The 14,933-nt window shown below is 34.9% G+C and overlaps 1 protein-coding gene across 5 annotated transcripts in view; it reads left to right on the forward strand.

The window, feature by feature from the left end:
• Positions 1-14,933, forward strand: part of SCLT1 (sodium channel and clathrin linker 1) — a 213,080-nt gene that overhangs the window by 64,838 nt on the left and 133,309 nt on the right. For all 5 annotated transcript variants that reach the window (XM_074396909.1, XM_074396912.1, XM_074396910.1 and 2 more), the window contains exon 6: positions 14,282-14,417. In XM_074396909.1, the coding sequence (XP_074253010.1) occupies positions 14,282-14,417 (136 nt within the window). The remainder of the gene's footprint in view (positions 1-14,281; positions 14,418-14,933) is intronic.

Consider the following 14,933-nt stretch of genomic DNA (forward strand, 5'->3'; position numbering starts at 1 on the left):
TCTTATAGGACAATATTTATTTTCTTTTAAAAAATTTTCGTCAGAAATACCTTTTCTCCAGCAAAATAGTCGACACTCAGAGGTTGGGCAGCCTGTTCCTTTTTTGTGTTACTCATGTTGTATTACTTTGTTACTCGTATTACTTTTTTGTGTTACTCCATGTTGTACCTGGCATAACATATAATAGAAGCTCCCTTACCTTCTAACTTAGTAGTTGGTCTGTTGATTGAGAATTAGTAAAATAATGAATCATGAGTCATAAACAATACATACTTTAAAAATATTTGACTTTGACTTAATACAAATGTACATTTCTTTAATTTTTGGTATAACAAGTTCTTTACTTGAGTGAGTCTATTAATTGTAGTTTTTTGTTATCTTTCATGCATAAACCATATATGTTTAACTCATTTTTTATAATTTCCAGTTTAAATATCTTTGAAGAAGAGTGAGAACTGAGAGATCATTTTGATCTCTTTTTAATCTTCTATGATTTTATAATTTCTGACTTTTTATAATTACCTACCTCTAATTCAATAGCAGTGAATTTAACAACTCAACTATATTGGGCCTTTCACATTCACTTTAGATGTTGTAGAAAAATTAACTCTTTATACTTTTATTTATCACTTTGGGTCATATATAATTAAATTGTACAATTATTATAACAGGTTGTGGCAAATATGGTAGATTGGTTTAACATCTGTTACACGTTCCTTTTAGTATGCCTTCCTGTGTTGCAGAGGCTGGAAAACTAAAAACTAGTTCAGGATATGAGTTAGGTTCTGCTAATGATAACCACTTGAACGATACCTAAATTGGGAAAAAAATAGAAGGAAAAGCAGTGCCTGAGGCATCTATTTTGTGGCTAAGAATTTAACAGTAGTATGGCTGTAGAGCCAACAATTCTGGCACCCACTTCTGTCATAGCTAAGGCAGGATGTTGCTGCAGGGAGCAGCTCTGTCAGTAACATTCTGATCTCAGGATCTCAGCAAAAGGGATGTGATTGTAGAATCAATGGTAGATATACCTGCTTCCTGATTGTCCAGTTTCCTAATTGTGACCAGTGTAGCAAACCATATTGACCGTTTATTCCAGAACTTGCACTGGAACATAGCAGCTAATTGATAGTGATAGCAGAAAAACAATTATGCAGAGATATATGGTGCTATCAGTATTAATAATACAGATAACACTGTTTGCCTCCAGAAAGTTTTATTTAATTTCTCTTCTTAACTATTGAGCCAACCAAATACAATAGTACTTTCTGTTTTTTTATTTTCCTTTGGCTCTTACATTTTGACTTGCTTAATGTATTTTAATAAATACAGCCGGAACCAAAATTGTCTGTCTTGCATATAATATTTCTTTAGATATTTGTTGAGCTTGAATTGTTAATATTTAATTTTCAAGATGTTTAACTACGTAAAACATAATGCTTTAACAAAGTTTAATTTCTTAAACCTTGAGGGTACTGAACTGATTTTCTTAATTATACTGCCAATATCATTGTAAAATCAGATAAAATTCATTTAATCTGTATTTATTTGCAAATATTACAACTATGTTATATTTAAAAGAAAACAAGAAAATAAGCAAAGATATAGATGATATAAAGAGCAAATAACAAGTTTGAGTATGTACCTGTGCATTTCTGTTTATATGCACTCATATATTAACCAGCAGGAGTATACTTTGTTTTTCAAAGACCCGTGAAACAAAAACACAGATATGTACTGCAAACCCTCCCCACCACATACACACATACAAATTCCTCCCCCCAAAACATATAAATTACACCTTCAATAAAACAAAAAATGACAAGAGATGGGCACATAGAAATGTTTAAACTATATTTTCACGTAACTCCTAAGATTAAAAAAATTGACAACTAAAATTAAAAACTACTTAAAATGAACAGCATATCAAACTAGTGAGGTGCAGCCAAAGTAGTATTCAGAGCATTTTGTCATTTTTAATTAATAGAAAAGTAAAATTGAAAATAAATAAATGTTGTGTTAATTAATGACAGAGTAGGTACTATAATCAGGCTTTTTCTGAGAAAAACTAGAAAGTTCAGATAAAACTGTAAAATCCTGACAAAATCTTAACAAAAATCAAATCTGTTTAAAGATATTGGAATCTCTGAAAAAATTATAGGGCAAACACCAGGAATGGAAAGAAATCCACGGATATAAGCCTGCATTTACTTTCCCTGGTTGCAACTCACTGTCCAAGAAGAGATGGAGAGAGGTTTAAAGACTGGAGAGAGCTTGAAACAAATGTACAGAGCTAGAACAATAAAAACAGAAATTCAGGGCCCATCACACTGATGGATAGGTGTGTTAGGATCCTCAAAATGTCACTATACTTTTTAACATTTAATATCTAGTTCATATCTACATATGATTCATAAAAAGAATTAGATTATGTATACAATTAGATTATTCTAATTATGAAAAGAATTCTGGATTCATAAAAAGAATTCAGGAGATTGAAATGACATGGTAAAATTTTAAAGGAATCATTAGAAATAATAGGCAATAGAAACAGATCCACAGGGTTGACCTTTAAAAACTTCTTTAGCGACAGAAAATCAAACAGCACATGTTCTCACTCGTAAGTGGGAGCTAAACAATGAGAATATGTGGATACAGGGAGCAGAACAACACATACTGGGGCCTGCTGGGGAGATGGCAGAGGGAGAGCATCAGGATAAATAGTTAATACATGTGGGGCTTAATATCTAGGTAATAAACTGATAGGTGCAGCAAACCACCATGGCACACTTCACCTGTATAACAAACCTGCACATCCTACACATGTATCCCAGATCTTAAAATAAGACAAAACTAAAATAAGTAAATAAATAAATAATTGTGCTTAATATGGTCAGTGAAATGAGACAAAATATTGAGAATTTTGTAAGAGAACTAGAAACTCTAAAAAAGGAAACAAATTCTAGAACTGAAAAAATACAGCAATGGAAATGAGACATAACAAGAGAATTAACCAAATACATCTTAATTCAGAAGAAATATTTTAACTGAATACTAATATGAAGCAGAGAGACAAGAGAACAGAAAATATGGAAAATAGAAAATATAAACCTGTAAGATAGTTAACTAGGTGCAGCCAGGTGGAGCAGTTGCCGCTGATGGAGATGACTGGTGTACTTCTAACAGATCTTCAGAGGGAAGGCACTGAGAGTGGTTGGAGGGAAGACACAGAAGCTGGAATGAAGGGGAGAAAACTGGGAACCCTATGTGGGGCTGCTGCACACCTGGACTTGTTCATGGCTCCAGGGGAATGGATGAGTTGAACTTTCAAGGAGCATGGGCCTATGGAACCCTAGCAGAAGGAGACCCCTTGACCATCATGGACACTAGACTTGGCAGGGAGAGGTTCCTAGAGAAGTGGTAGGGGCAGCAAGCCAGCTGATGTGGATCCCAGAGGGCTTGGTGTGGGAGCATATGTAGTGGAGCATGGCCAGGGACAGCCATTTCCCTAGTCTTGACTTGCTCCCATAGAGACTTTAGCCCTAGGGGAATTCTTCATCCTGAAGTCTGCAGGGTGGACTTGCCCCAACTCAGACAGGGCTAGTCCAACCTGAGCACCCCTTGGTCAGGTGCCATGGGAGCCACATCATAGCTTCTGTGCTGGTGAACCATGCCTGACTGACAGAGAGCTCCAGCAGAGTGGCCCCAACAACCATGCACTAGCCTGCACACTCCCTCTCCACACTGCAGCTTCCCTTGGACCCATAGCAACTCCCTACATCTCTTTGCTGGTACACGTCTGTGCAGGAAGGTTTTCCTTAATTGCCCCACCAGCACATGGGAGTGTAGTGCACTCCCCTCCAGTTCCTGACTGCCATTGCAGACAGAGCCTTGGTGGGAACAGAACCAGCCAGTCCCACCCTACCAGCACCCCACTGTTGCACTAATATTTCCACAGAAGTGAAACTAGGTGCAGAGAACAGCAGATCCTCCCCCACACTGAGTGACCGCAGAGAAGGCACACAGACCAGTGTCCACCAGTGCCCCTCTTCCAAGCCACCCGCCCACCAGCACAACCACCCACACAGTCACCAGCAGGGGTCCCCCTGCACACCCCAGATGAGTTGCCTCTGCCAATATGGTTAATTCCTACAGGGAGGCAGGCACCCCAGCAGCCACTAGCACCCTGCCACAGCTGCCACTACTGCTGTTGCTGGCACATGTGAATGAGAATGGATCCCTCTGTCACTGCACTATGAAACACTTGGCTGACGCTACCCATTGGAATGTAGTAACCATTGGTACAGAAACACTTTGAGCTCCCAGCACAGTGGATTTGTAACCTCAGGGAGTGAGAGAACAATGTCAGGGCCCAATACAAGTCCCCAGAGTTAGAGCATGCAGTCCAAGAGTTAGGAGGTGAGCATTGGTCCCCTAAAGTCAGAAATAAAGCCAGTCAGCTAAATCCACCCTATATGATAAGAGCTCAAGGTCTTCAAATAAAATAAAAATTTTAAGAAGCCATTGAAAGGGCAGCAACCTCAAAGATTGAAGGTGGATAAACCCACAAAGATGAGAAAGAACCAACACAAGAATCCTGACAACTCAAAAAGCCACAGTGCCTTTTTTCCTCTAAGCAACCACATCACTTATACAGAAAGGGTTCCAACTGAGATGGCTAAAATGGCAAAACTAGAAATAAGAATATGCATCAAAATGAATATCTTTCAGCTACAGGTGTCTGTTGAAGCCCCACCCCAGGAAGGAAAGAACTATGGTAAATCAATACAGGAACTGACAGACAAAATAGCCAGTGTAGAAAAAAACCAACTGATCTGATAGAACTGAAAAACACCCTACAAGAATTTCATAATGTAATCACAAGTATTAAAAGAATAGAAGAAGTGAAGGAAAGAATCTCAGGGTTGGAAGACTGGATTTCTGAAACAAGACAATCAGACAAGAATAGAAAAAAAAAATAATGAAGAGGAATGAACAAAACCTCCAAGAAATATGGGATTATGTAATGAGATCAAATCTATGACTCATAGGCATCCCTGAAAGGAATGGGGAGAAGAGAAGCAACTTGGAAAACATATTTCAGAATATCATCCGTAAGAACTTCCCTAATCTAGCTTGAAAGGCTAACATTCAAATTCATAAAATGTAGAGAAACCCAGTAAGATACATTACAAGAAGATCATCTCCAAGACACATAATCATCAGATTTTCCAAGGCCGAAATGAAACAAGAAATGTTAAAGGCATCTAGAAAGAAAGGTCAGGTCACCTACAAAAAGAAGATCATTAGACTAATAGCAGACCTCTCAACAGAAACCCTCCAAGCCAGAATACACTGGGGGCCAATAATCAACATTCTTAAAGAAAAGAAATTCCAAGCCAGAATTTCATATTCAGCCAAACTAAGCTTCGTAAGTGAAGAGAAATAAGATCATTTTCAGACGAGCAAATGCTGAGGAATTTCTTTACTACCAAACTTGACTTACAATAACTGCAGAAGGCAGCACTAAATATGGAAAGGAAAGATTATTACCACCCACTGCAAAACACACTGAAATACACAGACCAGTGACACTATAAAGCAACCACATAAACAAGTCTGCAAAATAACCAGCTATAAAATGACAGGATCAGATATACACATAACAACACTAACCTTGAATGTAAATGGGCTAAATGCCTCAATTAAAAGGCACAACCTTAGCAAACTAACACAGGAACAGAGAACCAAATACTGCATGTTTTCACTTAAAGTGGGAGCTAAATGGTGAAAACTTATGAGCACAAAGAGGGAAACAGCAGACCATGGGATCTACTTGAAAGGGGAAGGTGGGAGAAGGGAGAGGAGCAGAAAAGATAACTACTGGACCCCGGACTTAATACCTGGGTGATGAAATAATATGTACAACAAATCCCTGTGACATGCATTTACCAATGTAACAAACCTTCACATGGACCCCAAAACTAAAAGTTAAAAAAAATAGTAAAGATACAGAATGGCAAGCTGAATAAAGAACCAAGACCCATTGGTTTGCTGTCTTATTTGAGAGTCCTATCTCACATGCAGTGACACATATGGACTCAAAATAAAAGGATGGAGGAAAATTTACCAAGCAAATGGCAAACAGAAAAAAAGCAGCAGTTACAGTCCTAGTTTCTGACAAAACAGACTTTAAACCAACAAAGAGAGAGAAAAAAAGAAGGGTATTGCATAATGATAAAAAGTTAAATTAACCTCAACAAGAAGATCTAACTATCCTAAATATGTACCCAACACAGGAGCACACAGATTTGTAAAGCAAGTTTTTGGAGACCTTCTAAGAGACATAGACTCCCATTACAATAATAGTGGAAGTCTTTAACACCACATTGAAAATATTAGACCAATCATCGAGAAAGAAAATTAGCAAAGATGTTCAGGACCTGAACTCAGCAGAAAATTAGCAAAGATGTTCAGGACCTGAACTCAGCACTGGATCAAATGGACCTAATAGACATCTATATAACTCTCTACCTAAAAAAGAACAGATTATACATTCTTCTCATCACCACATGACACATACTCTAAAATCAATCACATAATCAGAAGTAAAACACTCTTCAGCAAATGCAAAATAACTGAAATAACAGTCTCTCAAACCACAACACAATCAAATTAGAAGCCAAGACTTAGAAATTCACTCAAAACCATACAATTACATGGAAGTTGAATAACCTGCCCCTGAATGACTTTTGGGTAAATAATGAAATTGAGGCAGAAATCAACAAGTTCTTTAATGAGAACAGAAGTACAACATGCCAGAATCTCTGGGACACAGCTAAGGCAGTGCTAAGAGGAAATTTATAGCACTAAATACTCACATCAGAAAGTTAGAAAGATCTCAAGTAAACAACCTAACATCACAACTGAAAGAACTGGAGAACCAAGAGCAAACAAAGTTCAAAGCTAGCAAAAGACAAGAAAGAATCAAAATCAGAACTGAACTGGAGGAGATTCAGACACAAAAAAAGACATTCAAAAGATCAAATAACCCAGAAGCTGTTTTTTTAAAAATAATAATAATAATAAAATAGACTGCTGGCTAGACTAATAAAGAAGAAAAGAAAAAAAGATTCAAATAAACACAATCAGAAATGACAAGGAAGATATTACCACTGACCCCACAGAAATACAACCATCAGAGAATATTCTGAACACCTCTATACACATAAACTAGAAAAGCTAGAAGAAATGGATTAATTTCTAGACACATACACCCTCCTAAGACTAAACCAGGAGAAAATTGAATTGCTGAAAAGACCAATAATGGGTTCTGAAATTGAGGCAGTGATAAATAGCCTATGAACCAAAAACACCCAGGACCAGATAAGTTCACATACAAATTCTACCAAATATACAAATAGCTGGTACCATTTCTACTGAAACTCTTCCAATAAAATGAGGAGGGACTCCTCCCTAACTCATTTTATGAGACTGACATCATCCTGATACCAAAACTTAGCAAAGATAAAACAAAAACTTCAGGCCAATATTCCTGATGAACATGGAGACAAAAATCCTCAACAAAATACTGGTAAATGAAATGCAACAATGCATCAAAAATCTTATCTACCACAATCAAGTAGGCTTTATCCCTGGGATGCAAGGTTGGTTCGTCATGTGCAAATCAGTAAATGTGATTCATCACATAAACAGAACTAAAGACAAATACTATGTAATTATCTCAACAGATGCTGAAAAGGCTTTCCATAAAATTTAACACCCCATCATGTTAAAAAGTCTCTATAAACTAGGTATTGAAGAACATACCTCAAAATAATAAGAGCCATCTATGACAAACCCACAGCCAACATCATACTGAATGTGCAAAGGCTGGAAACATTCTCCCTGAAAACTGGCACAAGACAAGGATTCTCTTTCTTACCACTCCTATTTAACATAGTATTGGAAGTCCTGGCCATGGCAATCAGGCAGGAGAAAGACATGTAATCCAAATAGGAAGAGAGAAAGTCATACTTTCCCTATTTGCAGATGACAGGATTCTATAGCTATAAAACTCCACAGTCTTGGTGTAAAAACTTCTTAGGCTGATAAGCAACTTCAGCAAAGTCTCAGGGTACAAAATCAATGTGTAAAAAATCACTAGCACTCCTATACACAAAAAATAGTCAAACCAAGAGCCAAATCAGGACTGCAACCCCATTCTCTGTTGCTACAAATAAAATAAAATAAATAAACAAACTACCTAGGAATACAGCTAACCAGCAAGATGAAAGATCTCTCTACAAAGAGAAGTGTAAAATACTGCTCAAAGAAATCAGAGATAACACAAAAAAATGAAAAAACATTCCATGCTTATGGGTAGGACTCATCAATATTGTAAAAATGGCCATAATGCCCAAAGCAATTTATAGATCTAATGCTATTCCTATTAAACTACCATTGAGATTCTTCACAGAACTAGAAAAAAACTATTTTAAAATTCATGTGGAATCAAAAAAAGGGTCCAAATAGCCGTGGTAATCCTAAACAAAAAGAAAAAAGCTGGAGACATCACACTGCCTGACTTCAGACTATATTGCAGGGCTACAGTAACCAAAACAGCATGGTACAACAACAGACACATAGACCAATGCAACAGAATAGAGAACCCAGAAATAAACCCATACACCTACAACTATCTGATCCTTGACAAACCTAACAAACTCAAGCAATGGAGCTTTCCTATTCAATAAATGGTGCTAAGATAACTGGCTAGCCATGTATAGAAAATTGCAACTTGAATTCCTTGCTTACACCATATACAAACATTAACTTAAGATGGATTAAAAACTTAAATGTAGGCCGGATATGGTGACTCACACTTGTAATCCCAGGACTTTGGGAGGCCAAGGCAGGTGGATCATGAGGTCAGGAGATTGAGAACGTCTTGGCCAACATGGTGAAACCCTGTCCTTACTAAAATACAAAAATTATCTGGGTGTGGTGGTGCACACCTGTAGTCACAGCTACTGGGGAGGCTGAGGCAGGGGAATCGCCTGAACCTAGGTGGTGGAGGTTGCAGTGAACAGAGATCGCACACTGCACTCCAGTCTTGTCACAGAGCAAGACTTCATCTCAGGAAGAAAAAAAAACAACTGTAAAACCCTAAAATATAAAAACCTTGGAAGACAGCTTAGGCAATACCATTCTGGACGTAAGAATGGGCAAAGATTTTATTAAGAAGACACCACTTTCTTAAAGCCAGAAGGAAAAATAAAAAGTAGATGCCAAAAGCAGTTGCAACAAAAGCAAACATTGACAGATGGAATCTAATTAAACTAAAGAGCTTTTGCACAGCAAAAGAAACTATCAACAGAGTGCACAGACAACCTACAAAATGGGAGAAAATTTTTGCAAACTATGCTTCTGACAAAGTTCCAATATCCAGCATCTATAAAGAACTTAGATTTACCAGAAAAATCAAACAACCTCATCGAAAAATGGGCAAAGCACAAGAACCAACACTTTCAAAAGAAGACATGCATGTGACCAACAAGCATATGAAAAAAAGCTCAACTTTACCGATAATTAGAGAAAGACAAATCAAATACAATTAGATACCATCTCACACCAGTCAGAATGGCTACTAAAACATCAAAAAATAACATGCTGGTATGGTTGCAGAGAAAAGAGAATACTTTTACACTGCTGTTGGGAACAGAAACTAGTTCAGCCACTAGTGGAAAGAAGTTTGGATTCTCAAAGAACTCAAAACAGAAGTGTCATTTAACCCAGCAATCCCATCACTGGATATATAACAAAGTAATAGAAATTATTCTGCCATAAAGACACATGCACCCCCACGTTCATCCAAACATGTATTCACAATAACAAAGACATAGATCAACCTAGATGTCCATCAACAGTGGACTGGGTAAAGAAAACATGGTACATATACACCACGGAATCCTATGCAGCCATTAACAAAGAACAAGATCATATTCTTTGCAGGAACATAGATGGAGCTGGAGGTCATTATCTTTAGCAAACTAACAGAGAAACAAAAAAGCATATACTTCATGTTCTCACTTATAAGCGGGAGCTAAATGATGAGAACACATGGACACTTACAGGGAAACTACACACACTAGGGCCTATCAGAGAGTGGAGGTTGGGAGGAGGGTGAAGATCTGGAAAAATAACTAATGGGTATGAGGCTTGATACCTGGGTTCTGAAGTAATCTGTACAACAAACCCCAGTGACACAAGTTTACCTATATAACAAACCTATACATGTAGCCCTGGACTTAAAAGTTATGTAAAAAAATAAATAAACTCAAAATTTTTAAAAGAAAATATGGAACAGAATGTAATAGTGAAAAGAACTAAAATTCATGTAATTGGAATCTTGGAGAGAACAGGAAAGACAAATAACATTTGAAGAGACAATGGCTGAAAATTTTCAAAACTAGCAAAAGATCTGTGGATTAAAGAAACACCATACATCATAAACATGATAATGCAAAAAAATCTAGAAAATCAAAGAAAAAGTCTCAAAACAGAGATTATTCTCAAAGGATTAGCAATAAGATAACTGACTTTTCTACAGATGTAATAGAAATCTAGAGACATGGAATATCTTCAAAGTGCTGAAAAGAAACAAAAACTGTCGACTAAGAAATGTGTGCTCAGCGAAATGTTCTTCAAGAGGGAGGGTTAAATAAGTACATTTTCAGATGAAAAGAAACTGAGAAAATCAACATTGGCAAAATTAATCCAAATCCCGAAAAAGAAGGAAAAATAATTCTAGAATAAAGTTTAGAAATATGGAAAGGGTAAATATGGGGGAAAATCTAATGAATATAAACTTTTAAAAACAATAATAATGGCTTTAAAATGTTTAAGAAGACTTGAAATATGAGCCAGCAATACCATACATTTAGGAAGAGTGTAAATGGAGTTGAAATATTTTCAGGTTCTGACATTATCTAGAAATAGGATACTAATTTATGGAAGAGGGTGGCAATTCTCAAAGATGCATGTTACGATGTCTGGGCTAAGCACTACAGTAAACTAAAAGATTCTGTCACTTCCAAGCTAATGGAGTGGGAAAGTGGAATAATAAAATGTAACTAATTCCAGTTAATAAGCAAAGAGAATAAGAAACGAGAGAGAAATGTTTTTTGCTTTTTTTTTAAAGGCAAGACAAATAGAAAATACATACTAAGGTAATAGATATAAACCCAGGTACCTCAGTAATTACATTTTTACTGTACTATGTGCTATAATTATAAAACAGTGATTTACCAGAGATTGACTAAATGAACCCATAATTACATGCTTTTAATCAAAGAGATTCCTAAAACAAGAGTACAGAATGGGTGAAAATAAAAGGATAGAAAATATGTATACCATGAATTGCTAACTAAAAACATGCTGATAATATCAGACATACTAGAATTTAATGTGAAAAAGATGATTACAGATTAAAAGGCAGTTTTCATAATGATAAAAATTACATTTGCCCCAGAGATAATGACAGTTTTAAATTGGTAAGCACTCAATAACAAAGACTCGGAATATAAAATGTGACAGCACCGAATGGCAGGACAGACAAACGCACCATTATAACAGGAAATTTGAACAGGTTGCTCTCAGCAAGTAAAATAGCAATCTGAAAAAAAAAAAGCAGTAAGTTAAGATGTAATATTTTAATAATGTAAGTAAGAAATTAAGGGACATCTATAGAATACTAATACCGAATACCTTCAGAATATACATTAAGTACATAATGATAAATTTCTGAAATTGATCAACTCAAAAAAAATTGTGCTAGAAATCAGTAACAAAAAGGTAACTAGAATATCTCCAGCTCTTTATAAGTTAAGCAATATGCCTCTAAATGTTACTTAAAGGTCAAATAACTCACAGTGAAAATTAGAAAATATTTTCTGGCTCAAGCCTGTAATCCCAGCACTTTGGGAGGCCGAGGCGGGTGGATCACGAGGTCGAGAGATCGAGACCATCCCGGTCAACATGGTGAAACCCCGTCTCTACTCAAAATACAAAAAATTAGCTGGGCATGGTGGCACGTGCCTGTAATCCCAGCTACTCAGGAGGCTGAGGCAGGAGAATTGCCTGAACCCAGGAGGCGGAGGTTGCGGTGAGCCGAGATCGCGCCATTGCACTCCAGCCTGGGTAACAAGAGCGAAACTCCGTCTCAAAAAAAAAAAAAAAAAAAATATATATATATATATATATATATATATATATATATATATATATATTTTTTCAACTGATTAATAAAGAAAATAACATAAAAACTTTGACGTTGCCACTAAGGTGATTCTTACAGAGAAAGCTGTAATCTTAAGTGTATGTATTAAAAAAGAAAGTCAAAAAATATTGATGTCTTAGAATTTGCTGAAGAGATTAGAAAAAGGACACCAAACTAAACCCAAAATTATGTAATACCTCAGGATCAGAGCACACTCAGTGAGACAGCAAGCATTACAAACAGCAAGATTACACAACTATTCCCCAAGTATTCCAGATACTGAAGCAAACAAAATTAAACTATGTATAGATAGTCCTTCCTTTGCGTGAAGTGCAAGATGATAAAAATGACCTTGAAAGCAGAAACTGTGCGAAATTATCTTAGTAATCAATAGGGTACAATTATTATATTTCTATGACCTTTAAAAATTTTGTTAAGACAGTTAACTGTCTTACTGTTGGTTATAATTATATTGCTGGTTATAACTACGTTTTTAACAAATAAGACACATCTCACTGTTTCTGATAAAGTACAGTGTACTGAATATTAATTTTACCATATTTTCATTTTACAATCAATATAAAGGATTAGGATAATTGATATATTATGATGCAGATAACTATAGGATGAAAATGATAGAATATTATGTCATTAAAATATTTACAGAATTTTTTTGGAATATTAGAGAATGCGTATATCTCAATAACAGTTAAAAGACAGATTATAGTATTAGCAATACAATATGTCATTAGTCTATTTTTAATGGAAAGTAAAAACTGATAGTGAATATATTACAGAATTTTTTTTAAAAGAAAATATATTTTAAAATTAATAATGACTTTTTTCTCTAGGACTTGGGGAATCTTCTTTAAAATGTGTTATATTTCTATATTGATCATTTTCTCTATTAGGTAAATATTTTATACAGGAAAAATAAGTGTTTTTTAAAACACTGTTAGATATTTAAAAATAAAAACTTTTGTGTTAACCAGTACTTGTAAGTTTTTGTAATTAGAGAATAATTTGCAAGCTCTGTTCTTTCTTTAGAGAGTAATTACATTTTTGTTTCTAAAATGTTTATCTCCTTAGTTTCATTGCATTTGGTGTACTTTGTTTTCAATAAATATGTTCTGACATTGAGATTTAAGTTTTCTAGTTTCAAAGGAGATTTGTAATATTAGTAGATCATTCACCTCAATGTTTTAGGTAGATGGATGTAGTTTATTTTGTAATTTTAACTTTGAAATGTATTTACTATAAATATTTTCTGTTTATAATTACATGAATAAGAATGTTTTCTGATAATATAAATTTTTTCTCTCCAGTATTACTTTAAACCGTCACCCTTTTAAGTTATCCTTTCTCTTTTTTGTTGTTGTTGTTGTTTTAAAGCATGAAATATCTGTAATTTACCTTAATGTTAAGATTAAAGTTGAATTTAAAGTTTTCAGTATTATTGTTGAGCTTATATAAGGATGTGCTGAAAAATAAAGCTTCTGATGTCTTGATTTTATAACCAGCAACCATTTTATTCTCTTTGTTTGTTAACTGAAATGAGTAAGAAGTCCAGTGAGTTTTGTGAAATTCACTGAAGAAAATAGCAAATAATTCTTTTAAGATTTAATATACAATTTTCATTTAATTGACTGGATGAAACTTTAGATATTTTAGAATTTTTCTGAATGGTTTGTTTTATCATTTAATGAGGGATAATACCTGAATTTTGCTCTTTTGAAAAATTTAACTCTCTCTAGGACAAACTGAATCATGCTTGAATTAATTGTGATCACTTTAATATATTTGAAATTGTGATATAATCTTTTTATTCCTATAGCACAATATTTAATGGTAATTAAACACTTCAGATTTTTTTATTCTAAGTCTACTTAAAAATGGTTTCATGTGAAGAATTATTTTTGACCCTAATGTTTATTTAATTGACCTCAACACAGTAATTACTAAAATGAATTGACACTATCATATTAACTGTTTCTTTCAAAGGCTGCACAGTGAATTAAAAGATGCTGTTAAAAAACAATTGGAGGCCTTTCCCCCAGGCACAGAGATAGGAACTGATATATATGCAGATGATGAAACAGTCAGAAACCTTCAAGAACAATTGCAACTAGCCAATGAAGTGAGTGACATGTATTTTTTTTTTGGTCTCTGTTTTTTTTCTTTGGATCAGAGATGTGTAGGGAAAGTGACACGTATTTTTAAAAATTATATTTTGAATTCATATACCTTTTAAAAATTCATGTTAATTATTATTTATGAATATCAGAATAACCAAATTGTAACATGATGATTTTCTACAGTTTACAAGAATGTTACAGATAGCAAAACTTTTAATAAACACTCTCACTGTTATAAATGTACTTGCCAAATACCCTCACTGCTTGTTACAAATGTGTTTAATTAAATCATAAAGCTTTTGACATGATTTTTTTTCTTATAGGATTTTTTTTTCTTTTTCTTTTCCTTTTTTAAATTATATTTTAAGTTCTAGGATACATGTGCAGAACATGCAGGTTTATTACATAGGTGTACATGGGCCATGGTGGTTTGCTGCACCCATCAACCCATCATCTACATTAGGTATTTTTCTTAATCCTCTCTCTCCCCTAGACCTCCAACCCCCTGACAGGCCCTA

The sequence above is a fragment of the Saimiri boliviensis genome, chromosome 3 (genome assembly GCF_048565385.1).
Source record: "Saimiri boliviensis isolate mSaiBol1 chromosome 3, mSaiBol1.pri, whole genome shotgun sequence".
Taxonomy (NCBI): domain Eukaryota; kingdom Metazoa; phylum Chordata; class Mammalia; order Primates; family Cebidae; genus Saimiri; species Saimiri boliviensis.